The sequence below is a fragment of the Nicotiana tabacum genome, chromosome 5, assembly GCF_000715075.1.
Source record: "Nicotiana tabacum cultivar K326 chromosome 5, ASM71507v2, whole genome shotgun sequence".
Taxonomy (NCBI): Eukaryota; Viridiplantae; Streptophyta; class Magnoliopsida; order Solanales; family Solanaceae; genus Nicotiana; species Nicotiana tabacum.
Genome location: NC_134084.1, coordinates 141938775 through 141963821, shown reverse-complemented (window position 1 = coordinate 141963821; position 25047 = coordinate 141938775). Strand labels below are relative to the sequence as shown.

General features: G+C 39.1%; 1 protein-coding gene across 1 annotated transcript; it reads right to left on the bottom strand.

The window, feature by feature from the left end:
- Positions 1-17632: 17632 nt before the first annotated feature.
- On the bottom strand, positions 17633-20988 carry LOC107813832 (uncharacterized). The gene is made up of 6 exons (XM_016639139.2): positions 20037-20988; positions 19112-19839; positions 18752-18988; positions 18328-18403; positions 18121-18207; positions 17633-17730 (listed from the first exon to the last, which is right to left on the bottom strand). Exons 1-6 carry the CDS (start codon positions 20986-20988, stop codon positions 17633-17635), a joined length of 2178 nt encoding a protein of 725 aa, XP_016494625.2.
- Positions 20989-25047: the final 4059 nt, after the last annotated feature.

The window sequence follows — 25047 nt, the reverse complement described above, 5'->3', positions numbered from 1 at the left end:
ATCACCTCCGTTCTTCAGGCGGACTCCTGATTGCTTAAAATTTGAATTGTATGTCTCTATTCTCCAGGCGGACTCCTGACTTCTGAACTTTGAAATTGAATGTCTCTGTTCTCCAGGCGGACTCCTGATTTCAAATTAGATAAGAAATTGATTGATAACTAAAATTTGAATTATATCACCTCTGTTCTTCAGGTGGGCTCCTGATTGCTTAAAACTTGAATTGTATGTCTCTGTTCTCCAGGCGGACTCCTGATTTCTGAATTTGAAATTGAATGTCTCTATTCTCCAGGCGGACTCCTGACTTCTGAGCTTGAAATGTATTCCTCTATTATCCAGGCGAGTTTCTGATTTCACAAAAATAAACGAACCAAGAAAACTTTCTGCCCCAGTTTGGGGAAACTGGGGCTTGTTACCACCTACTAACAAGGGTTGAAAACTAAAACTTGCATGCTTTTAAAAGTTACAGACTGAGATGTATTCCTCTGTTATAGGGGCGGGCTCCCCACCTCAACACTGTGCAATTTGCTCTAAAATGCCGACCTGAAACAACTTACATCTCTCTATGCTACTCTTCATTTTCTTATATTTTAACCATGCCACACTTGCGATTAAACTGGGTTAATACCTACTCTTCCCTCACGGAGAATTCCTCCTCGACAACTAACTTTTCTGCCCCTGTTTCAATCAAAGAAAACTTTGTTAGTTTAAAACGGTGGTTAGTTGATGGCATTCTTGCTGAAAAATCCTTCCACTACCTTACTTTGCGTTGACTGACTTCCTTGAACTGACCCTGAACCGCCTGACTTTCTGACTGACTTTCGAATTCCCTAACCTCTGACAAACCGAATGTTTTGTACCTGTGTTGTTGTTCCATACCCTCGACCCCTTTGTCTGAACCTTTACATTTCCCGAAACATTTCCCAATTCTTCCACCGAAGAAACTTCCTGCGACTTCCCATATTCCATTTTACATCATGTTGTTGTTGCCATGCTCTAACAACATTAAGCTTTACCATTTTCGGAAGATAGTAGTGAGCTTTGAAGTCCTTTTTGCTTGCATTGAACAAAACTGTCACTGAAACATCTTAGCTAGATAAAACCCTCAAAAGAAAATGAGATGCAATGATTTTTTGAGTTAAGGATAAGAAGAATCTAAAACCAGATGACTATTTAAAAAGAGAAGGAAAAGAAACTTATCTGAGAGGAACAGCCGGTACCAATGGTCATGACATGCATTTTGGATTAATCGGCCCAATCTGTCCAACTAACCAACTTTCAATTGCCATACTTTGTTGCCCCAGAATTTCCATCACTTGATTACTTTACCCAAACCTTAACTTTGTTCATCCTGCGGTGCCTCAAAACAGTTTTCCACCCACAGACCTTTTGTGAATTAACCATTTTTCAACTTACTTTCGCCTTAAGGTGCCCGCGAGGGTTTTCACCAATAAGACCCTCTCATTTATTTTTCTCTCAGCTCCCGTCGCCTTATGGTTCCAGTGAAGGTTTTCACCAGTAACACTCTCTCATTTTTTACTTTGTTTTTCTTGCTTGAACCCGAGTGTTGCCCCTATCATGAGTCACTTCTACCTGCTCAACTTGGCATTTCTCAAAAACTGATCAGAAGGTCTTTCTTTGGACAGTAATATAGGCTTTTGGATTGGGTTAGAAAGAAAGGTATAAAAGGCTCAAAACAATTCAAATGGGTTTAAATTACAACTTTCGGAATCCAACTTCTCACAACAATCACAACTTCTGCCCCAGTTTCTTGCTTGGGGACTTTTGAATTTTTATTTTGGGTATGACTGAACCTCAGAGAGGCTGCCTACGCACCCTTTCGGGATCAAGTCAAACGTAGTTCACTGTATCATAATTACCTTTGTTGTTGTGTGTGTGTGTTTTTTCTTTTTTTTCATCTTCTTTTCCTTTCTTTTCTCCTCTTTTTCTCCTTTTCTTTTCTTCTTTTTCTTTTCTTCTCTTTCTTTTTTCCTTCACTTTTCATTTTTTCTTTTCTCTTCTTTTTTCCTTCTTCTTTCTTTTTTTTCTTTTCTTTCCTGTTCTTTTCTTTTTCCTTTGTTTTTCTTTTCGTTCTTTTATGTTCGGCACCTGTGTTCCTTGATAGTGTCATTGATTCCGAAAGAGAGGTATGAAAAATAAGTAAGGCTCAAAGGGGATGACAAGGGATAAGTGTTTGGATAGCAGGACAAAACGCCTTCGTCATTTCAATCTTTAATATATGCCGAATACAAACAGATACATTCAGAAATAAAGAAATCATACATAATATCTCTTGACCGCATCGGAATTGATGGCCATTTCTATACATTTTCCTTCTACATCTGTCAAATACAATGCACTGTTAGACAACACTCTGGTTACTACAAATGGTCCCTACCAGTTTGGGGCAAATTTTCCTTTTGCTTCAGCTCAATGAGGCAAAATCCGCCTCAGTACTAACTGTCCGACTTCGAATTTCCTTGGACGCACTTTCTTGTTGTATGCTCTTGCCATTCTTCGTTGGTACAGTTGACCATGACACACTGATGCCAATCTCTTCTCGTCAATCAAACTCAACTGCTCAAGGCGGCTTTTCACCCATTCATCATCATCGATCTCAGCCTCCGCAACGATTCACAGAGACAGGATTTCCACCTCTGCAGGTATTATTGCCTCGGTGCCATACACCAATGAATAAGGAGTCTCCCCCACCGAGGTACGAACGGTGGTACGGTACCCTAACAACGCAAAAGGTAACTTCTCATGCCACTGTCTAGACCCTTCAACCATCTTTCGGAGTATTTTCTTTATATTCTTATTGGCTGCTTCAACCGCACCATTTGCCTTGGGACGGTATGGAGTAGAATGCCTATGGGTAATCTTAAACTGCTGACATGTCTCCTTCATCAAATGACTATTAAGATTAGCCCCATTATCCGTGATGATTACCTTCGGAATCCCAAACCGACATATGATATTTGAGTGCACAAAGTCGACCACAACTTTCTTAGTCACAGACTTGAACGTCTTAGCTTCCACCCATTTGGTAAAATAGTCTATAGCTACCAGAATAAACCTGTGTCCATTTGATGCTGCTGGATCAATTGGCCCAATAACATCCATGCTCCATGCAACAAAAGGTCATGGTGCGGACATCGTATGTAGTTCTGATGGTGGAGAATGAATCAAATCTCCATGCACTTGGCACTGATGACATTTACGCACAAAACTGATACAATCCCGCTCTATAGTGAGCCAATAATAACCTGCTCGGAGAATCTTTTTGCCAGAACGTACCCACTCATATGCGGTCCACAAACTCCGAAATGTACCTCAGTCGTGATAGATGTGGCTTGTCTTGCGTCCATGCATCTCAACAAATCGAGGTCTGGAGTTCTTTTGTACAACACTCCTCCACTAAAGAAAAACCCGCTTGCCAATCGCCGAATCGTTCTTTTCTGATCACCGGTGGCCTGTACCGGATATACTCCCGTCCTGATATACTCTTTGATATCATGGAACCACGGCTCGCCGTCGAGTTCCTCTTCTATCACATTATAGTAAGCATGCTGATCACGGACCTGAATCTACAACGGGTCAGCATAAGCCTTATCTGGATGATGCAGCATCAACGCCAAAGTAGCCAAAGCGTCGGCAACCTCATTATGAATCCTTGGAATGTGCCTGAACTCTATAGCCTGAAACCGCTGACAAAGCTCATGCAGACATTAGCGGTACGGTATAAGTTTTAAATCTCGTGTTTCCCATTCTCCTTGAAATTGGTGTACTAGTAGGTCCGAGTCACCCATGACCAAGACTTCCCGTACACCCATATCTACAGCTAATCTCAATCCCAATATACACGCCTCATATTCTGCCATGTTGTTCGTACAGTAAAAACGAAGTCGAGCTGTAACATGGTAATGCTGACCTGTTTTCGAAATAAGTACCGCTCATATTCCCATGCCTTTCATATTTGCAGCCCCATCAAAGAAAAGTTTCCATCCCTGCTTCTCAACTTGTTCCAATTCATCAATGTGCATCACTTCTTCATCAGGGAAATAAGTTTTCAAAGGTTCGTAATCTTCATCGACGGGGTTCTCAGCCAAATGATCGGCTAGTGCCTGTGCTTTCATCGCAGTCCGTGTCACATAGATAATGTCAAACTCTGTAAGAAGGATCTGCCACTTTGCAAGCCTCCCTGTAGGCATAGGCTTCTGAAAAATATACTTCAATGGGTCCAAGCGAGATATGAGGTAAGTGTTGTAGGATGACAAATAATGTTTCAACTTCTGCACCACCCAAGTTAGGGCGCAACATGTCCTCTCCAGATGAGTATACTTAACCTCGTAAGATGTGAACTTCTTACTGAGATAGTAGATAACCTGCTCCTTTCTACCCGTAACATCATGCTGCCCCAGTACACAGCCGAATGAATTATCCAAAACCGTCAGATATAGAATCAAAGGCCTCCCTGGTTCTGGCGGGACCAACACAGGTGGGTTCGACAAATACCCCTTTATCTTATCAAAAGCCTCTTGACATTCATCAGTCCAGTTGACTGCAACTTCTTTCTTTAACAGCTTGAAAATCGGCTCACAAGTTGTCGTGAGCTGAGCAATGAACCTACTGATATAATTCAATCTTCCTAACAAACTCATCACCTCAGTTTTGTTTCTTGGAGGTGGCAATTCCTGAATAGCTTTGATCTTCGACGGATCTAGTTCAATACCCCGCCGGCTGACTATAAATCCCAACAACTTTCCAGATGGCACCCCGAAAGCACATTTTGTAGGATTGAGCTTAAGATTGTACCTGCGAAGCCTTTGAAAGAACTTCCTCAAATCCCTGACATGGTCAAACTGCTGTCTAGACTTCACGATCACATCATCCACGTATACCTCGATTTTCTTGTGTATCATATCATGGAATATTGTTGTCATTGCCCTCATATAAGTTGTCCCAGCATTTTTCAAACCAAACGGCATAACCCGATAACAGTACGTTCCCCACGGCGTGATGAATGCCGTCTTTTATGCATCTTCTTCGTCCATTAAAATCTGATGATAACCCGCATAAAAATCCACAAAAGAACCAATCTCATGCTTGGCACAATTATCGATCAAAATATGGATGTTTGGCAATGGGAAATTATCTTTTGGGCTTGCCTTGTAGAGATCTCGATAGTCAACACATACCCTGGTCTTGCCATCTTTCTTCGGCACAGACACAACACTGGCTAACCAAGTGGGATACCGAGTGACCCGAATGACTTTTGCATCGAACTGCTTGGTAACCTCTTCTTTAATCTTTACACTCATCTCTGTTTTGAACTTTCTTAGTTTCTGTTTGACATGAGGGAATGTCGGGTCAGTGGGCAATTTGTGAACCAACAAATCAATGCTTAGACCTGGCATATCATCATACGACCATGCAAAAACATCTTTGTACTCATGCAATACTTTAATTATCTCCTCCTTGAGTTGTGGCTCCAAATGAACACTTACTTTAGTTTCCCGCACATTGTCTTGGTCCCCTAGATTAACTGCTTCTGTGTCATTTAGGTTAGGTATGGGTTTTTCTTCAAAGTGACTTAATTCTTTACTAATTTCCTCATAAGCCTCATCGTCGTTACAATCCACCCCATCATCACACTCGATTTCTTGTATTATTATTTCTGAGCTAGATTGGCTTTTAAAACTGGGCCGAAGATTCCTCATGCATGTCATATCATTGATATCAGCATAAAAAGAACTGTACAAAAAGAAAAGAAAAAATGGAAACAAAATTAGAAATGAAGAAAGAAGAAAATTGCATTTCATTGAATGTAAAGATAACAGGGTTTTAACTCATCCAAACGGATAGAACATAGCAACTGAATTACAAACCCCGGAATAATCCAAGTGACAAAAGGAAAACAAAACCCACTACCACGACTCACTCTGAATTGGAAGAGGAGTAGCTTCCCAATTGTTGATGTTAGCATGTGGTCCGATGTACTGCATATCTGCTTGGCTTGACCCTTCCCCGGCCTCAACCATGTTCATTTCAGCAAATACCCTCTCGAACACCTTATCCAAGTTCTCCTCTACACCAATCAGTGGACCCGACACCTTTGCCAATGACTGCTTCTTGCCACCCGGCCTAACGAAGGACCTGGACAAGCGTGGAATCGGTTTGGGAAGAACCCAAGCTTTCTTTTTCAATTTACAAGCCCTTCTAACATCTGCCGCTGTTAGTTTGAACCCCAGTCCGAAGGTGTCCAGATTTTTGGGCAGAGAAACAGGTTGAACAATGCCCTGAAGCTCAGCCCCCAGACCTTTTCCTGGCAGAACCCATTACTCAGCATTTCTGATACTACCATGACGGTCGCAGCTGCCACCCTGGGACATGGAATGCTTTTACCCTCGGGCACTCTATTCACCGGGACCGTGTCGAAGACCTGATAAACCCATGGTCCCTTATCATCTTCAGTTTCTATAAAGGGCACAATGGCATCATTCATGGCGCATGTGGGATCTTCCCCATATAACACGATTTCTTGTCTGTCCCACTCGAACTTGACCATTTGGTGCAGTGTGGAAGGCACTACTTTGGACGCGTGGATCTATGGTCGACCCAACAAAAGATTGTAGGACACTGCAGCATCCAACACCTGAAATTCCATAGTGAACTCGACTGGGCCAATAGTCAATTCGAGTATAATATCCCCCACAGTGTTTGTTCCCCCTCCGTCGAACCCTCGAACACAAATACTATTTTTGCGAATTCTATCATCATCAATCTTCAACTTGTTCAATGTGGACAACGTACAAATATTAGCACTTGACCCGTTATCGATCAATACCCGAGTAACCATTGAATCTTCACACTTGACCGTCAAGTAGAGAGCTTTATTGTGTTCTGTGCCTTCCACAGGCAATTCATCATCAGAAAATGTTACTCTGTTTACCTCAAAGATTTTGTTGGCAATTGTCTCCAGATGGTTCACTGAAATTTTGTCGGGCACATGAACTTCATTCAATATCTTTATCAAAGCTCGGCAATGCTCATCATAATGGATCAATAATGACAACAACGAGATCTGGGCCGGTGTTTTTCTCAATTGTTCAACAATGGAATAATCTTGCAATTTCATCTTTTTCAGAAATTCTTCTGCCTCTTCTTCCGTCATAGCCTTTTTGACTAGCACTGGATTGTTTTTAGCGCCCCTAGCCTTCTCAACTCTTCGAGAGCAAAACAACGTCCCGATCGAGTTAGTCCTTGTGCTTCACAACTCTCTTCCTCAATTTCCTTTCCTTTGTATGTCACCACTACCTTGTCATATTTCCACGGTACGGCTTTGCTATCAACCATGGGTAATTAGACTACCGGCTTTATGACAACTGGTTCTATGTAGGCCCCTTTCACAACAACCACGGGTGCAGATGACCCCGGTACCACTAACTTGACTGGCTCTGGCTTTTTTGCAGCAACAAATGGTCTTTTTCCCATTACCAACACTGGCTTATCTTTTATCGCTTTTAGCTGAACTGTTGGCCTTGTGCTAACTATCTTTTCTTTGACCTTGGCTTCCGTAGAACGGATCACCATGACTGTCTGCGAGGGTTTTTTAGGCTCTGTCCCCTTATGTATCAGTTCGATCATATTGGCTTCATAATGCGCTGGTAACGGGTTTTGATTGATGTTTGGAGCCTCTGGAGCCTGTACTTCAATACGATGATTATCAATGAGTTCTTGTACCATGTTTTTCAATTTTCAACATTTTTCAGTATCGTGCCCCGGCATCCCTGAGCAATACTGGCAGCTAACAGAATGGTCCAGGTTTCTGGGAAGGAGGTTTGGTGCTTTGGACTCAATTGGGGTCAACATTCCCAACTGTTTCAATCTATGGAAGAGAGTGGTGTAAGATTCTCCCAGCGGAGTAAATGTTTTTCTGTTTGGGGCCTTCTCACTTCTAAAAGCTTGGTTTGGACGGAAACTGGTTCCTGGTCTGTTTGTCCTGGGGGGTGGATAGGTGTTTTGTGGGTGTGGATGTGTGTTTTCGGGAGTCGGTGCACGCCACTGCGAGTGCACCGGAGGCTGAGTGTATGTCTGGGCGTGGTGGATAGAAAAGTGTGGTTCTGGTGGTGAATAGTAGTGTTGTGGTGGGCCATATGGGGTATATTAGTAATTTGGGTGGTGGGGTCTGGGTTGGTTGTAGTAGGGTGGAGGGTTATTGGGCCTGGACCAAGTACTAGCTTCAACTGTGGCCACTTCTTCCTTCTTCTTCTTTCCGAGTACACCACCAGTACCGCTTTAGATGGCCTGGGTAGTTGCTTTCAATGCCGAATAACTCAATATTTTGTTAGACTTCAATCCTTCTTCAATCATGGCTCCCATTTTTACCACTTCATTGAATGATTTTCCAACGGATGTCACCAGATGACCAAAATAGGTCGGCTCCAACGTTTGCAAGAAGTAATCTACCATCTCACTTTCCCTCATCGGAGGATCAACCCTTGCTGCTTGTTCCCTCCAGCGGAAACCAAACTCTCTAAAACTTTCCCCGGGCTTCTTTTCCAGCTTCAACAATGATAGACGATCGGGGACTATCTCAAGGTTATACTGAAAATGGCCAATGAATGCTTGTGCCAAATCATCCCATGTATACCATCGGCCGGGGTCCTGTCTCGTGTACCATTCTAGTGCGGACCCGCTCAGACTTTGACCAAAATAGGCTATCAGCAATTCATCCTTCCCCCCATTCCCTCTCATTTTACTGCAAAAACCACGGAGGTGGGCCAACGGGTCGCCATGTCCCTCGTACAAATCAAACTTGGGCATTTTGAAACCTGCAGGCAACTGGACATCGGGGAAAGGGCACAAATCTTTGTATGCAACACTGACTTGGTTGCCTAAACCATGCATGTTCCTGAAGGATTGTTCCAGGCTTTTGACTTTACGAATCACTTCCTCCTGTTCTGCATTCTTAACCGGTTTCTACGCTTCTCCCGGGATTTCAAAATGGGTAGTATAGGTATATGGCTCAAGCGCTTTGAAAGTGGGTTCGGGAGGGTAATATTGGGTGTCGTGAGCTTGGAATAGCGGCTCACTGGACGATCTATGTAATGGGGCTGGGGGAGGTGCCACAAAGACTGGAACCATGGGTGGGGGAGGGTTCTGTTTGGGTGGTGGAGCTGGAGGAGCATATGAAGTAGTACCATAGCCCTGGGTGTGATAGGGGAAGGCTGAAGATGCGTGGGGAGTGGTGGGCTCCTGAGCCAGAGCCAGAAGTGGGATGTAAGATGGATTAGCGGGGTATAGTGGTGCCGGATGTCCCTGAGACCATGCCCGATGCATTTCGGCCATTTGCGCTTTTAGTTTTGTCATCTCTTCTTTCATAGCACCCACATCTGTTACCTCAACTTCATTTGAAGGGTCCACAAGGCTGATTTCTGAGTCTTGTCCTGTCATGTTTACTTTATCTTTCGATCGGGTGTTGTACGGGTGAGTTGCCAGAACTGCCAATCAACTAACCACCTACCTGGAATCACACATTTAGACAACCACTTTGTTAGCGATTAAGTCTTAACAGATTTGACAACCGCACGTTGGCATGAATGCACTTATACAGTTAATCATTTCTATTATGCATTTGCTCGATTGCATGCGTCATCCCGGCATTTCGTTCCTTGTTTCTTTTTACCTTTCTTTCAAATTTCATCACATTATCCCTCTCTTGTGCTCTTTTCTTTCTTCTATTTCTTTCTCTTTTGTGTTCCCGCTCATTTCTTGCTTTCTCTTTCTCTTTTTGTTTTTCCTCTCTTTTCTTTCTTTCTCTTTTTCTTGGTTTTTAATCTTTTTTTTTTCTTACGATTACGGTCGAATCCTATGGAGATTGCCTACATATCTTGACCCCGCACGAATCATACCAAGCGTAGTTTGTAAAAATAAATGCAAAAATAAAGGGTGGAAATAAGAATTTTTTTTTTTGAAATTTTCAATTTTCATTACTAAAACAAACTATTACAAACTAAACACTTTTCGGAATGAAACTAACAGACATAAATTAAAAGCAAACACAGACTCTAAGACTACAAACATACTTGACCTGAAAAGATAACGGATAGACAAAAGACAGACTCAAAAGGTAGAAAACTACAGACACGGACTATGCATACTCTAGTGCTTCAAACTTAGGTGTCTGCGGGGCGTTGTTCGGCCTCGCCGCGGGCCTAGGATCCAAATCCCTTTCAAGCTGCTCTAATTCATTCATGGTTCGCTTCACATAGATCATTACTGCTGGGACAAAAGTAGTATAGGTCATGTCTTCACAAACCCGGCATCTCCTAAAAATGGCATGAGCAATGGCTCTAATCCTGTCTTTTGTTTGCTTTTTTTCTATAAGCAAACGTCTTATCTGATCGCTACACATCTTAAAAGCTCGAGAGTCCTGCAGGTGTTGATCTTGCAACTGCTGCACTTCTACCTCCATTTGGGCCAACAAGTCGTAACAATGTCCACTTTTAATTCCAAAATCTCTAGCCTGCCTAACCGCTTTACCCTCAAGGGCAACCACTTTTCTCTTTAAATTGGCAACAATTTTCTCATGGTCCCTTTTCAACTGATTCAAGTACTGGCGACGCTCCTCTGTTCTTGTAGCCCACTACGCTTTGAGCTCTGCCATGATATTCCCAGATTTTTCTAACTCATCTCGACATTCCCCGACTTCATTTTCCAGCCTTTTTATCAATTGTTCATCTGATCGGCTCCTTGGTTGCTTATCGACGGTTATTCTTAATTGCCGGATTTGGGCCCTAAGCATCTCGTTTTCTTGAGCCAGTCTGTTCTTCTCACCTTGATCCGCGGCAACCTGTACACTGTTCTCGAATTTCAGACTCTCAACTTGCTGCTTCAGCCTACCAATCTCAGCTCGATAGCCTTCTTCCTTTGCTAACCAGTCCCACTGCTCTTGGGACGACTCGACGAAATCTTCGAGATGAGGTCTTTTAGCCGGTCTCCCGCATGCCACATCACCTCTGAACCAATCATGATACCCCGGGGCAACTTCCCCTTTAGCCCTGTCTGACACACAAGTGTTCGCCATCAAATGTTGACACTCACTCCAGATTTGGCGAACTTCTTCTTCGGGGAACCGACCATCAGGACTAATTTCGACCACTTGGGTACTCAGATCTTCATCTCTCGGTACTACTTGATACCTCCCGAGTTGCCTCAGAACCCGATATGGTGCATAGGGTTGGATGTTTTTGAGTCCCATCAACAAAAAATGCGACCGGGCTGCTGGCATATATATGACTTCTTCGACAGGCAACCATCCGAGCACCCACTGTATCTGGCTGGCAGTGAGGGTCTGAAATAATGATGTCCAAGCCGTGACTCCTTCAGGTAGACTAGCCCCTTTGATTCTTGTGTAAAATTCTCCCATACAAGTTTTCTCAAACGAACCATAACTCAAGAGCTGAGAGCGGGGGCACAAATGCTCAGTCATCCACATTTGTAACAACAAGTTACATCCCTCAAAAAATTTGCCCCCAGCTTTGCAAGCAGTGAGAGCCCGAAAGATGTCAGCCACGATCATAGGTGCTAAAGTGCTTTTTCCCATGGTTTGCAAGGTACTGACGACCCCAGCTACTTTCAAATCAATATTTCCATCTTTCCTTGGGAATACTATGAGGCCCAAAAAGGCTATCATAAAAGCCATCCGTCTGTGTTCCTCTCATTTTTGTCGGTTACTTCTACTGCATAGCTTAAAGTCTGGATTACTGAACCCGCCCACATGGCCATATCTATCATATATGAAGCGGAAACTGCAGAAACCCTTTGCAAAATCTGGATGATGAACTGTTCGGGGTATTTTCAAGGAATCCAAAAACCGGTGTACGGTAACTGCCCTGGGAGCAATTAAGTATTTGAACCTCAATGAAGCTTGATCACTTCCGATGTACCCCGCTATTTCTTCCAATGTTAGGGTGAGCTCAAAGTCCGAGAAATGAAATACATTATGTGTTGAATCCCAATAAGCGACCAATGCCCTGATAATATCCCCCCGAGGCTGAATGTCTAATAAATCCGGGAGATCTTTCAAATATTTTTTCACTTCGTCTTGCCCTTCTTTGCCTAAATCATTCCACCATAATCGCAACTCAAAAGGGATTTTGGTCATTATTGAAAAGGGCTCATTTAGCATCGTGCTCATCCTGCACATTTATTAAGGCGATTAAGCAAAAGAAAAACTGTTATTCGACTAAAGAGAAAAAAAACTATCTATATTTTCGACTCAAAATAAAATTACCTATATATTTTCAGATTTTAAAAATGAAGAACTCGATTCTCAAACGCGGCCTTTCAGCACTTCGGAAACAAAGATTTTAAGGCTGCGAAAGTCAACCGGTCAAAAATCAAAAATTGACCAAGATGGCCGTTTTGCAAAGTCAGACTTCCAGCGTTCCTTTTAGGGACATTCGGCTATTTATGACAAGACGACCCTACTTGACTTATTTACAACTCATTACCTTTTTTTTCAAAATAAGATAAAAGACCCGGTATTGCAACACGGCCTTTCAACGCCTCGAGAACGAAAACTTAAGGCTGTGAGGGTCAAAAAATGAAAACATGACCAAAGGTGGCTATTTATGAAGGTCAATCTTCCGACGTTCCGTTTGGGAACATTTGGCTATTTTTGACAAAACGGCATCACCCAACTTATTTACGACGAAAATAGAAATTTTGACATTTTTTGGCTATTTTTTGCAAAGGAAAGGTTGGACCCGATGAGGGTTGCCTACGTATCCCACACCCTGTGAGAATCAAACCGGCGTAGTTCGGGCGAATTAACCGAACCATTTTAAAACAAGACTCTTTTTGATTTTCATTTTTCATGGCAAGACAAACTATTTTCCTTTTCTATTTTTTTTTAAATCAAGACGAAATAACGACTCTTTTTTTTTTCATTTTCGACAAACAATAAAACAACCTACTTTTCCAAACTAAAATAAAGACTTTTTTCCATTTTCTTTTTCAACAATAACTGTCCGAAAATAAAAGACTTTTTTTTCCTATTTTCCTTTTTTCCGTTTTCTCAAAATTTCGGCAGAGTTTCGACAGTACTTGGTGTTTCTGTTATTTCTCTTTTTTTTTCTTTTTTTTCTCTCGATTTTTCAACATTCCCGAGATTCAGAAACAGGTCAACATACAGGTTCGAAACAAATATATGTACAGAGCAAGTAGGATGCATCAGGATGGTCCTTTCATTTCGGGTTGCTAGCCCTAGACGGACCCAACCCCTGTGTTGAGTCCCCTAAGTCAAATGCAGCATGATGCAAATAACCGTTCCTACTAGGGATCCGGCATGAAGTCATGTTATTCTATGTTCAAATCCTGAGTCGGTGTTCTAGACTGTGTACCCGAGCGACAACTCAAGTCGAGGAGGGGGCAACTTACCGGGAACCAAAAGGCCATCCGACTTCGTAACTTGTCCGGCCTCTTTCTTATTTCAAGGTATGACACTAATAGAATAGTGAGTCTCAACCAGTAAGCACATCCCCGGAGGTGAAGAGAGAAGGGTGTCGGCACAGTTTATATACAATTCAGATAATATCAAAGCGGTAACATTTAGCACATTCAGCATAAAACATGTAGGAAAATCAGATACAACCAAATACAACAATTTATCTAAGCTCGAATTCTGAACCCTGAACCAGAGATTCTGGGTTCGGTACCCAGCAGAGTCGCCAGAGCTGACACACCTCCTTTTTACTACACCCTGCAAGGGCATGAATGAGTTTTTCCAATTAAATGACAATCGGAACGGGATTTAATTGTTAATTATTCAGATTCGCCACTTGGGAAATTAATGGTGTCCCAAGTCACCGGTTGAATCCCGAACCGAGGAAAAATTATGACTCTGTTACTATCTGCGAACCAGAAATCCGAGTAAGGAATTCTGTTAACCCGGGAGAAGGTGTTAGGCATTCCCGGGTTCCGTGGTTCTAGCACGGTCGCTCAACTATTGTATTTGATTTTATCTGATTTTAATACATACTAGCTTATGTGCCTTTTATTCGTAAACCGCTTTTTATCATTATTTATTTTAAAAGAATTGCGACGTCATGAAAACACGTTTCAAACCACGTCGCAATCAATGCACCCATGGTCGTCAACATATTTCGACTTCGTCGAGATTTGGATTTGGGTCGCATCAATGTGCACCCGAGTTTAAAGAAATAATTTAATTAAATCGCGCCTAAAGGTTCCAACGTAATATTATTTTGGGGAGAGCCGTGAAGTTCACTAAACGGCCCTCCCAAGTTCTAATCAGTTTTAACAACCATTTATTGAGGGCCTCGCCTTTGTATTTTGTTTAGCGAGGCTCATCTCATTTCGTTTTAAGAGCATCCTAAAGAGCAAACTACAATTTTCTGTTTAATTTGTCTCTAATAAATAAAAGAAGTCCTAATTAATTAGCACATTTAAGAGTTATTATACTTGGGTTCAGGAACTCAAATAAATCCAGAATTTTATCCATTTTGGGTCTTGAACACAACCTGCATAGAAAAGTCCTAACCCGGGTACACACGAACGGCAGGCCAGTCATAGGCCTAGGCCCAGGTCTAAACGAGTACATAATGAGGACAGGACTTGGGCTGCCCATTAGGGTACCAAGGCCCAAACTGCCTGAGATAGCTTATCGTTGAACCAAGTGAAGCCTCGATTTAGTTCAACCAAATGCCCACTGAAATTACCCCTAAATTATTCTAAGTGTTCAATAATTATAGCAAAGGGAAAACAATACGCATCTACTCAAATTAAAGAGATATTAGTCAATTGAATTCCAGTTCCATGCACATACTAGTTTATCTACTGGTATTCTAATGAGTTCTTAGATATCATTAAGGTGAGAACCAAGCTGGAGACACGATTTTAATAACAAAAGTAGACTAACTATTTTTGAATTAATTCAAGCCAACATTGCTAGGTAAGCTGGATTATTGGAATTAACTACTGAAACAGGAAATTGTATTCTACTACTCCCATGGATATGAAACGATTCACAAATTATTTACGAAATTATGTAACTAACTAACACTAGTGTTCACCTTATAGTAATCACATGAATCTGAAACATAACAGTTTATATAGTCCGTTTAGCACAAAAACAAGCAAAACTTAAACAATATCCATGAACTAAATATTGAATACATAGATCTGGAAATAAACTAAATCAGAACTCAATTCTTCAAGCAAATTCATTCTTCACATAAATTCATTTCTGCACATTTTCAGCTCGTAGTAATCAGAGGTACAATTGTGTACCTGGATAAGGGAAAATATGAGAAGAAAAGAAGTCAGCTACTTTGAACAGCAACAGCAACACAACTCAGCAGTAAAGCATCACAGAACAGGCCATGAAATGATTTTGAAAACCAGAAATACAAGCAGGCTCAACAGATCAATTCAACACACACTTGAAATGCACTCCTAGCCCTCACAGCTGAACCTAGATGCCTCTGAAATCCTGCTGGACCTAAAACCCAACTGAAATCCAAACTAATAGGCCCCAAATTCACCTGAATCAGCCGTTAATCACTTCTGAACACTTTTCAAAATAGAACCTCGAGCTGGAATGAAGAATGCCCAAGGAAGGACTGAGAATCACTAACACTAGTAATGAAATAGTAAAACTGTTTTTGATTTTTTCATTTTTTGATGTTTTATTTTTTGAGTACTGGAATTGAAATGCTAGCTGAAATTGAAAGCAGGGAGGAGAGCTTTTGGTGGGGATTTTTGGGCTGAAAGTTGAATCCTCTTCCTCAAGGCCCTTGATGCCCTTTTATAGGTGACACAAGAGGGTGAATCAGATTTTAGATTTCTCTTTTAGTCCCTCCCTTATTTTCAGTTTAGTCCCTTTATTTGTGACTTGCCAAACAAGTCAGTCCCTCTATTATGCCAACATCTACACTAAAGTACCATTCTAGAAGACCCTAGGATGCTCTTCTACCTACCAAATACCTGTACTACCCCTACCCTTACTTTGAAATTACTATTCTTAAAGCAACTACCCTTTTCTATGCCTAAAATGCCCTTCTACTAGTCTAAAATTTTCAGCCCAATGCTAACTACACCAACCCCTTACCCCTGTTAAAAAAACAACTGAAGTTAATCCTAATGAGTCTAAGCCAGCTATAACCAATCAACACAACTAAAATCCAATCCTAACTCGCCTAAATGCTTCAATTAGTACTATCATTAGACTGAAGTAAACAACAATTAAACGAAAGAAATGAACTAACGATTGACAAACAACACTGAAATTATAAAACTAACATCATGAACTGGTAAACATGGATTAAACACAAGATTGAGACTAAAAATAGAACATAATTGTGAACTGAATCACGACTAATTCCAATATAACAAGAGTTAAACCAAGACGGAAAAATCGAATCAAAATTAAAGAGACAGACCTCAACACTAACAAAGAATTACTCTAACATTTAAGCGAAACGCAAGGATTGATTAATGTTACTCAAAATCAATACGGAATTTAGGCTATACTGATGGAAATCGAGCTTAGAAAGTTGGGGAGAAACTCACCGATGGAAAGAAAACTCCGGTCAGCCACTGCCGTCCGAATCTTTCAAAAATTTTGACACGCAACATCCCTAACCACTGCCGTCCAGAAACTCTTAGATTTGAAATTCGAGCCGCTTCACCTAGATTCAAAGGAAGATGGTCATGTACTTGGGTTGAGGGAAGTCCGGGGATGGTGTGGTGTGATTTTGGGCCAGTTTGGACAAAGTAACGACTTGGCCGGAAAATTTAAAATCAATATTCGACGGCCTTAGTTGTGATTCGAGGGAAACCAACAGTAGGGTTGGAAAGGGGACTTCATGGGGAATCTGTGGTGTAAATTTGTTAGGGGTTTCAGGGCGGCGCGGCTAGGGTTTGAGAGGGGTGAGGAAGATGATGAGTGATGGGGTAGGGGGATGTTTCGGACAGTTATATAGGGGGATCCTGGGATGATCTCGTCCGTTGGATTAAGAATCAATGGCTGAGATCGAACCCTGAAACGACGTCGTTTGGAGTTTAAAGAATTGGACCGAGTGGGAACGGGTTATGGGCTGATGGGGCGTGACTTGGACCGGATTGGGAATTAAAGGATTTGGGCTGGCCTCTTTCATTGTTTTCATTTCTTTTATTTGACTTATTTTCTTTTTCTCTTTTCCTTTTTTGTATTTATTTCCTTTTTTCATTTTATATATTTTTCTGATTTTTGTCAAAAATGCTGAAATAAAAACTCACAATCAAATTACATTAAAAATATATTTCTTAATTAATTCCTTAAAAAATGCAAACTAATACAAATTTAAACTAAAAATGCAAAATGGACGATTTTGTTATTTTCTTTATATTTCGTTCTAAAACAAATTAATCTCCTAATTAATACCAAACTATGAAACTAAATCCTAAATGCAAATGAATATTTTTGTGTTTTTTCATATGAATTATAATGCACAGATAAAATTCAACAATTAACCGAAAATAACACAAAAATGCACAAAATTGCCAAATAATGAAAGAAAAATCATTTTGTTTGAATTTTGGGAATAATTCATATATAGGGCAAAAATCACGTGCTCACACATCTTAGCAATCTAGGTCTAGCATCTTTCTTTGTTAATAGATACTTTAAGGCTGCATGATCAGTGAATATTGTAACCTTTGTTCCTATCAAATAAGAACGAAATTTGTCAAATGCAAATATTACTGCCAATAACTCTTTCTCGGTTGTTGTATAATTCATTTTAGCTTCATTGAGGGTTCTGCTGGCATAGTATATGGGTCTAAAGATCTTATTTTTCTTTTGCCCCAATATCGTTCCTACTGCTATATCACTTGCATCACACATTATTTCAAATGGCTGGCTCCAATCAGGAGAGACAACAATTGGAGCATTAGTCTATTGTTCTTTGAGAAACTCAAATGCTTTTCTGCAATCATCTGAAAATTCAAATTTCACATCTTTCATCAGTAGGTTAGTCAGAGGTTTTGAAATTTTTGAAAAGTCTTTTATAAACCTTCTATAAAAACCTGCATGCCCTAAGAAACTTCTAATACCTTTAACAATGGTGGGAGGGGGTAATCCTACTATAAGATCAATTTTAGCTTTATCAACTTCTATTCCTTTAGCAGTGATTTTATGTCCTAAAACAATTCCCTCTGTTACCATAAAGTGACACTTTTTCCAGTTAAGAACTAGATTTGTCTCTTCACATCTTTTAAGCAACAAAGTTAAATGATAGAGACAATCTTCAAATGTCTTACCAAAAAGTGTGAAATCATCCATGAAAATTTCAAGAAACTTTTCAGTCATATCTAAGAAAATTGCCGACATGCAACACTGAAATGTAGTTGGAGCTTTACATAGTCCAAATGACATTCTTCTATAAGCATACGTACCTTGGGGGCATGTGAATGTGGTTTTCTCCTGATCTTCTGGAGCAATTGGTATCTGATTATACCCAGAATATCCGTCAAGAAAATAATAAAATCTATGGCCTGTAATTCTTTCAAGCATTTGGTCAATAAAAGGCAAAGGAAAATGATCTTTCCTCGTGGCATCATTAAGTCGTCTGTAATCTATACAGACTCTCCATCCTGTGACCGTTCTAGTACGTATGAGTTCATTATTTTCATTTTTTATTACGGTCATACCTCCTTTCTTTGGTATTACATGTATAGGACTTACCCAAGGGCTATCAGATATTGGATAAATGATACCTGCCGCTAGAAGTTTCACTATTTCTTTCTTGACAACTTCTTGCATTGCTGGATTCAATCTCCTTTGGGGTTGGACTATAGGTTTGTAATTTTCTTCCATGAGGATCCTATGCATACAAATAGCTGGATTGATTCCTTTTATGTCAGCTATAGTCCACCCTAAAGCTCTTTTATGCTTCCTCAAGACTTCTATCAGTTTGTATTCCTGCTCTGGAGTCAAAGAAGATGAAATGATTACTGGAAATAATTCAGGTTCAAGAAAAACATATTTTAAATGAGAAGGAAGTTTTTTGAGTTCAATTTTTTATTGAACTTCTTCTTGTGAGACTTTCTCATTTTCTGAATCTTTTTCCAGTGTTTCAGCTTCTTCTCTGATTGTGGGATTTTCATCACTTGTGGTCCCTGACCTGACCAAACATCTTTCCAATGAATCAGTAATTAATTGATTATCCTTGAATTCATCTACAAGGTCATCTAGTAAGTCAATTTGAAAACAAGATGATGATGACTCATTCTCAGGAAATTTTATCATTTTCTGCATATCAAAAATTACTCTCTCCTCATCAACTCGCAATATTAATTGTCCTTGATGAACATCAATGATCGCTCTTCCTGTTGCGAGAAATGGTCTACCTAAAATTAATGGTACCTCAGTATTTTCTTCCATTTCAAGTACAATGAAATCTACTGGGAATACAAATTTATCTACTCTAACGAGAACATTTTCAATTATTCCTTTGGGCCTTTTAGTACTTTGATCAGCTAACTGAAGAGATACACAAGTATCTTTCATTTCACCAAATTTCCTGAAAATTGAGAAAGACATTAGATTTATTGAAGCACCCAAATCACATAATGCTTTTTCAAAGTGAGCATCTCCCACAGTATAAGGAATTGTAAAACTCTCTGGATCGCCAAGCTTCTGTGGAAGCTTATTTTGAAGTATAGCACTACATTTCTCTGTAAGCTTAACAACTGAAACTTCTTCCAATTTTCTTTTACTTGACAAAATTTCTTTGAGAAAATTAGCATATGATGGCATTTGTATCAAAGCTTCTGTGAAAGGTATGTTAATATAAAGTTGTTTTAAAATATCTAGAAACTTTGAAAATTGTTTGGCAAGATTTTCTCTTTTCATTTTTTGGGGAAACGGGAGGGGTATAGAGTGAGGATTTGTCTTCAGTTAATTTTTTTGTACCTTTTTTCTTTTTCTTTTTGTTCTTTTAGAAGTTCAGAGTCTCTTTTATTCTCACCTTCATATACCTGTTCCACTTCTTGTGGTTTTCCTTGTCTATCTGCATATGGATCATCAAGAGTTTTACCTGACCGCAGAGAGATGGCTTTGAGGTGTTCCTTTGGATTTTTTTCGGTGTTGCTTCGTAGAGCACTTTTTATTTGTTCAGATATGAGGGTTGCTAATTGGCTCATCTGAATTTCTAAATTCTTGATGGCTGAACTTTGACTTTCAACCTTCTCATCAGTAGCCTTAATGAATTTGTACATCATGTCTTCGAGGCTTTGCTGATGAGCTTTCTGGGGTGGTTGTTGATATTTATGAAAATCTTGTTGCTCTCTGTTTTGATTTTGAAAACCAGGTGGTCCCTGTATCTGCTGCTTTTGATTGAAATTTTTTTGAGGATTTTCAGCACCATTTGGGTTACTCCATTGGAATCCAGGATGTTTTTGTGCCATTGGACTATTGAATGGATAACAGTTTCTATATCCAATACTATTTACTTGTCCTTCATTTTGCGTTGAAGCTTGACATTCATGATTGGGATGATTGCCTCCACAAACGTCACAATTCTCATGTTGAGATGATGATTGAGTATTTACCTGAAATGCCTCAACTTTTTGTGTTAGAGTTGCAATTTGTTGCGCTAATGAATTCCAAGCTTCAACTTGATTGACTCTTGCTGCTTTCTTAACAATCATTCTGTCAAAGGGCCATGGAACAACATTTTCTAAAATTTCATTGAGCAATTGCATGGCTTTCGCAGTAGTTTTGCTCATTATGGGTCCTCCTGATGCTGCATCAATAACATTTCTAGCAGAGGGTTTAAGACCATGATAAAAAATATATAAAATGTCAGGATATTGGATACTATAGTGTGGGCATTTTCTTAGCATTGATTTTAATCGTTCCCATGCTTGGTATACAGATTCAGTATTTGTTTGCACAAAATTATTGATTTCTTGCTTCATTTTAAATGTTTTTGCAAGTGAAAAATATTTATTAAGAAATTTCTGAGTCATTTGGTCTCATGTAGTGATTGAACCTCTTGGAAGACTTCGCAACCATATTTTGGCTTCATTTTTTAAAGAAAAAGGAAAAAGCCGCAACATGATAGCGTCTGTTATGACTCCATTATACCAGTAAGTTTCAACTAATTCAAGAAAATCAATTAGATGGGTGTGAGGATCTTCACTCGCATCACCAGTAAATTGGCACGACTGTTGAATAGTTTGAATCAAACCTGTGCGAATTTCAAAGTTATTTGCTGCAATTGGTGGTCTCCTTACACTTGATTCTCCTTCAAAATGATCTGGCCTTGCATAATCTCTTAGTATTCTATCACGTCGTGGTGCCACTTCATCGAACTATTCTTCTACTTGATGTGGCGGGAGTTGGTTGTTGTTGTTAAGTTCTTCGTTCTCCATTTTATCTTGTGAAGAAATTTGAGATTGTAAAACTTGTCCTTTTCGCAACAACCGCGAAGATTTTTCAATTTCAGGATCGTATTCAACTAGTTCTCTCGAGGAGGAACGGGTCATACACTTCTTGAAATTTTTGCATAAAAGTCAAAATAATTAAAAACAAAAATCTCAAATTAGTAATAAAACAATTAATTTGTAGTAGATTTTGCCAATCCCCGGCAACAACGCCAAAAATTTGACGAGTGTCTGGCGTATATTATTTAAACTCGTACTCTGTCAAATTGTAGTATAGAAAGATGTCGAACCCACAGAGATTGGTTTATCTATTCTACAGACGTTTCTTGTTTTAATTACTATTTAAGAAAATCCGAAAGAGTTGAGTTGTGAATTAACTAACTAAAAATGCACGAATAAAACAATATAAAATATTTTGTTTTTTATAAATATAATAAAAAGGTATTGGGATCTTGACTTCACTTAATATTTCTATATAGTAGAATTATTATTCTTCAATTTCTATTTCTCAAAAATGTATAAATGCCTCTCACGATTACAAATATATATTATTACTTAAGTTGAATAATTAATCGCACTCCTTTCGGTTATACAAATTAATCTTCAAACTAGTAATATTAAAGAACCAGCAATATATGATTGAACTAAAACACGCTCTTGTTAGTAAGTCCCTTTCGGTTACCCTACTTGTTATAACTTATTATTACACTATTCGCCTCTCTCGATTACAAATAAGTATAAAATTAATTATAACATAAAATAGATAGATGTTACTTAATAAATATTAATATTTATCAATACTACACTTAACTATATTATTTTCTTCCGACTCTCTCGATTACAGAATTAATAAATAGTTAATATGTAATACAAGATGGTAGGTGTTAATAAATTAAATAACTTCTAACTGTAAAAGCAGATAAAAGTTAAATAAATTCTAGCTCAAGCATGTGAATTTGAGGAATAATATCAACTATTATATAGAAATATTAAGATCCGTCTTTCTCCCAACACAAGAAAAGTTACTCCATACTGGAGCTAATATTGCTAATGAAAATATTCGTGTCCATTAGATAAGAAAATAGAAAGAAATATTCAGAAAGAATAATTCCCCCTATTTAATTAAAAGCATGATATAGAGTAATTTTCAAAGCTAATGTTTCTTAGGAACTAGAAATAAAAGCTGTTGTAATGACTGGATGAAAATTCAAAGAACTGAACAACTGACTGAAATACAAAGGAAAGACACTGAAATGGATTTTTGTTGTCTGCTGAGCTACCCCCTCTCCTTCTTCATCGTATGCTTTTATAATCAACCAAAACAAGTTGGTTTGGTTATAATCACTTGTTTTGGTTATGAAAGATTCTTTTATTTTTTGAATCTGGTTACGATCACTTTGTTGTGGTAGATGGATTTTATGCAGTCCGTATTTTGTCGTAGCTTGTTTCCCTTTTTTTCTTCTTCTTCTTCTTAAAGTTTTATTGCTTGTGCACCAATTCTTCTCGTAGCATTTCCTGCGCAATCAAATTAAATTTGTGAAAGAAACATGATAATTTTTATACTTTTGCGAGGAAAGTGATATATTAAAATAAGGTAAAATGTACTTATCAAGCTCACGATCGATAGAGAAAACTTAGCGAAAAGGATTCTGACAATAGGAAAAATCATAACCTTAGATCATTCCAAATCTTGTCTACAACTTGTTCGTAGTTAGTTATTAATTACTGCATTTTCACTACGTGATATTTAATTAGTAAATATCCAATTTGTTATTTAAATATTTCTGAAGATTGATTGCGCGAATTTGTGCGAGTCTAGTAGTTGTGCTTAATAGGTTAATTTTCCGTGGGAATCGACTCCGGACTTGTTAACCGAAATATATTTGCAACGACCGCTTAGTCTTTTTTATAAGGCATAGTTGGGTATGATCAGTTTGCCATTCTGAATATGTTTTTGTTGTAAGATATATGTTCAATGTGTAATCCAAATGCCTTAATGCTTTATCATGTTATCTTATCAATTGAGGAAAAATATGGAATATATGTTAAACGGTTAGGACTTCAAGTCAAATTCAAATAATGATTGTTATGCCAAAGTGTATAAAAACCCTCTATGTGCTTAGGATTCCCAAATTGCTCATATGTGTACTAATGTCTTAAATGATAGGCCTTTGTGTTGTTGTTGATGATAATAATGTTGAATGTAAACGAGGAATTTGGAATTGTGATATTCGGCAAAATGCCAAGAATGACTTTATAAATGAGGCCATTTCGTACCAATGTATTGAAAAGACGGGAAAGAAATATGAAGTGAGATGATTGATTGAAAAGATGATGTCTCAAATGAGATGGTCTAGCTGATCGGGTCGTGATCGGACGTCATGTCGTACATATGGTGGTAACTCTATTGCCAAGTGAAATAATATAATTGTGGTTGATGTCTCTTATGAGATGACCTAGCCGATCGGATCGTGATCGGACGCCATGCCGTACACATGGTGGTAACTGTGCTAGAAATGGTAATTGAAATTGTGGATATGGTTGATGTCTCAAATGAAATGACCTAACCGATCGGATTGAGATCGGACTCCGTATAAGAACACAATGATATTGTGGATTGTGGCATATCGGCGCTAAAGTTTCCCCAACCTAATAAGATGGAAATTGACTTGAGAACTTATGTGATCCTTACTTGATGTGTTAGTATTGTTTGAAGCTCTTATTGAACTCATGACTGTTTCCCCCTGTACTAGTGTTCATTTTATTGAGATATTGTTTTAGCTTTACATACTAGTACTATTCGACAATACAAATGTCCCTTTTGCCGGAGGTGCTGCACCTTTAAATGGATGCAGGTGGTTCCATAGCAGACAATGTTGATCACATATAGTGGTGCATCCTCTTCCCAGCAGACTCAGTGAGCCCCATTTCATCCCGGGGTCATGTATTGTATCTTTTGTTCATATTTTACCACGTTTTGAGGTATAGCCGATGCCTTGTTGCCGACATTATCATAATTTTCTTTTGTATCTTTAGAGGCTCCGTAGACACTATGGGGTTTGCATATGGGTGTTAGAAAGGTCAAACGAGTTATATGGTGTTTGGACCCTTATTCCACTTAATCATAAGGATGTGTGTATTATGAAACTTAACAACGATGTAACTAATGAAATAATTTAGTAATGTATATATATGATCTTCCTATTGTCTAACTAATCAAAATATGCCCTCTCTTGATCATAAGTGAGTCGAGTAGAGAGTCTAAAAGGCTTGCTTGACCGGGTCCACTCGGTTGAGCACCGGTCGCACTTTCCGAAGTTGGGGCGTGACAGATTCATAATGTATCGCATAGTATTGTATTCTATTGTATGTGTTGTATCATTTTGATGTATATAATATTTGGATAGATTGTATTGTTTTCCGTCATTTCATGATGTCATGCACCAACAATATAAAGAAAAAACTTACAATATTATAAAAAAATTAAGGTACGAGGTAGAATTATTATATAAAAAAGTAGGTCAAAAGATAAAAAGAATTATTTAACAATAAGGAAGGGCAAGATGAGAGGAAAAAAAAAGGTAACGATGT